This window comes from Atta colombica, unplaced genomic scaffold (genome assembly GCF_001594045.1).
Source record: "Atta colombica isolate Treedump-2 unplaced genomic scaffold, Acol1.0 scaffold47, whole genome shotgun sequence".
NCBI classification, from domain to species: Eukaryota; Metazoa; Arthropoda; class Insecta; order Hymenoptera; family Formicidae; genus Atta; species Atta colombica.
In genome coordinates this window covers 1,367,476-1,369,041 of record NW_017259536.1, presented here as the reverse complement: position 1 = coordinate 1,369,041, position 1,566 = coordinate 1,367,476, and the positions used below count along the sequence as shown (strand labels likewise).

The window sequence follows — 1,566 nt, the reverse complement described above, 5'->3', positions numbered from 1 at the left end:
TATATATATATATATATTTAACTTTTTTAAGTTTGAAAATTTTCGGGGATTTTAAACAATGCGGACAGATCTAATTATATATTGTAATTATAGAATGTAATGTAATTAACTTCTTTGGTTTTGCTTTTATTAGTTTCTTCATTTTCTATATCTCGTAGTCTGCAAAAGTACTTACGCACAAATGAATATAATGGGCCTTGGGATGCAATTTCGTGCGTTTACAAAACCCATTTCACTCAACCTCCAGTTTTATATTCGCAGTATTCTCCTCTTGCCGAAATTTACCCTCTCTCACTTTTTCCGACTTCCATGCTTCTCTATTTTTCGTATAAATGAGCACTATAAAATTCACATGCAAATGCCCGAGGAATAAAAGAGGTTCACACCTATTTCATAGTTTGATTCTATTTCAAACAACAATTCTATTGTTAAATCAAATTACGCTCAAGTTTATATTAGGAAAAATGAAAAAGTACATAATGATGACTTGGATGTTTTTTCACTGTATGCAACTTGATTACTCTGATTTTGTCTTATCTTTAAACCACACGTAATGATTGCTTATATCATTATAATACGTATTATATAACTTTTTCGAAACCCATCCTACAATGGCTAAAATAGCGCATAAAACTAAGAATAATGTTATCGTCAGGAATACAATGACATCTAAATCGAATTGCTGATACCACGCGATATCGACTCCATTGAAACGTAAATGAGGTGCACCATTGTGACGCATTACGAACTCGATCCACCATATAACATTCTCTAAGCTATCATAGGGCTTGTCCTTTGTGAGAGCACGCAGCGCCAACATCCTATCTTTGTATCTGCAAACAGAGCGCCAAATATGTGTGCATGTTAGTTATTATATGTGAACATCGCAATTGTTGTTCTCTGTCCACATGGAGTTCATTATCATATATGTTTGTATGCGCGCGCACACTAATAATTGACATTGTAATTACCCTTTATCATCTATGACTTCTATTATAGCATCGTACAATTCTGACCCCGTAAGCTGGACTATGTCTAGGTATCTTGCAACTCCCAGAGAAACCATTTTCATAACTTGGTACACCTGATCGAAGACAAACGGTATTCCTATGAGCGGGACGGCGTAATGAACCGCTTCTTCGGTGCTCTGCAGCCCGCCTTGATAAATGAAGAGCTTGATGTTCGGATGAGCTAAAATAAGGATAGAAGAAACAATTAATAATCTCAGTATTAATTTTTATAAAATACGAGCTTGTCTGCTTCAATTTACCCAGCACACCCTGCTGCGGGGTCCATTTTGAAATAAAAACATTAGGAGGAACATGGTAGCTATCGTTTTCGAATTTCCACAGTACTTTATAAGATAAATTGGCAAAAGTGTTGGCAAAGATCTCCAATATTTTCTTTGGTAATAATTTGCTTTTCGTATTTGATCCCAGACTCATATAAATGAAGCCATTTGTCGCGCTATCCAAGAACGCTTTTAAATTCTGTAAATGAAAATATTTTATGAAAATATTAATTTATAAAAGTTATTGTGTGTGTATTATTTATATATATATATAT

At 34.0% G+C, this 1,566-nt stretch overlaps 1 protein-coding gene across 1 annotated transcript in view; it reads right to left on the bottom strand.

The window, feature by feature from the left end:
• Positions 1–389: 389 nt before the first annotated feature.
• The window catches only part of LOC108691438, a 15,662-nt gene continuing 14,485 nt past the window's right edge, over positions 390–1,566 (bottom strand). Inside the window, exons 6-8 of the mRNA XM_018199191.1 lie at positions 1,271–1,490; positions 972–1,191; positions 390–821 (exon numbers count right to left, since the gene is read on the bottom strand). Of these exons, the coding sequence (XP_018054680.1) occupies positions 518–821; positions 972–1,191; positions 1,271–1,490 (744 nt within the window). The 3' untranslated portion in view covers positions 390–517. The remainder of the gene's footprint in view (positions 822–971; positions 1,192–1,270; positions 1,491–1,566) is intronic.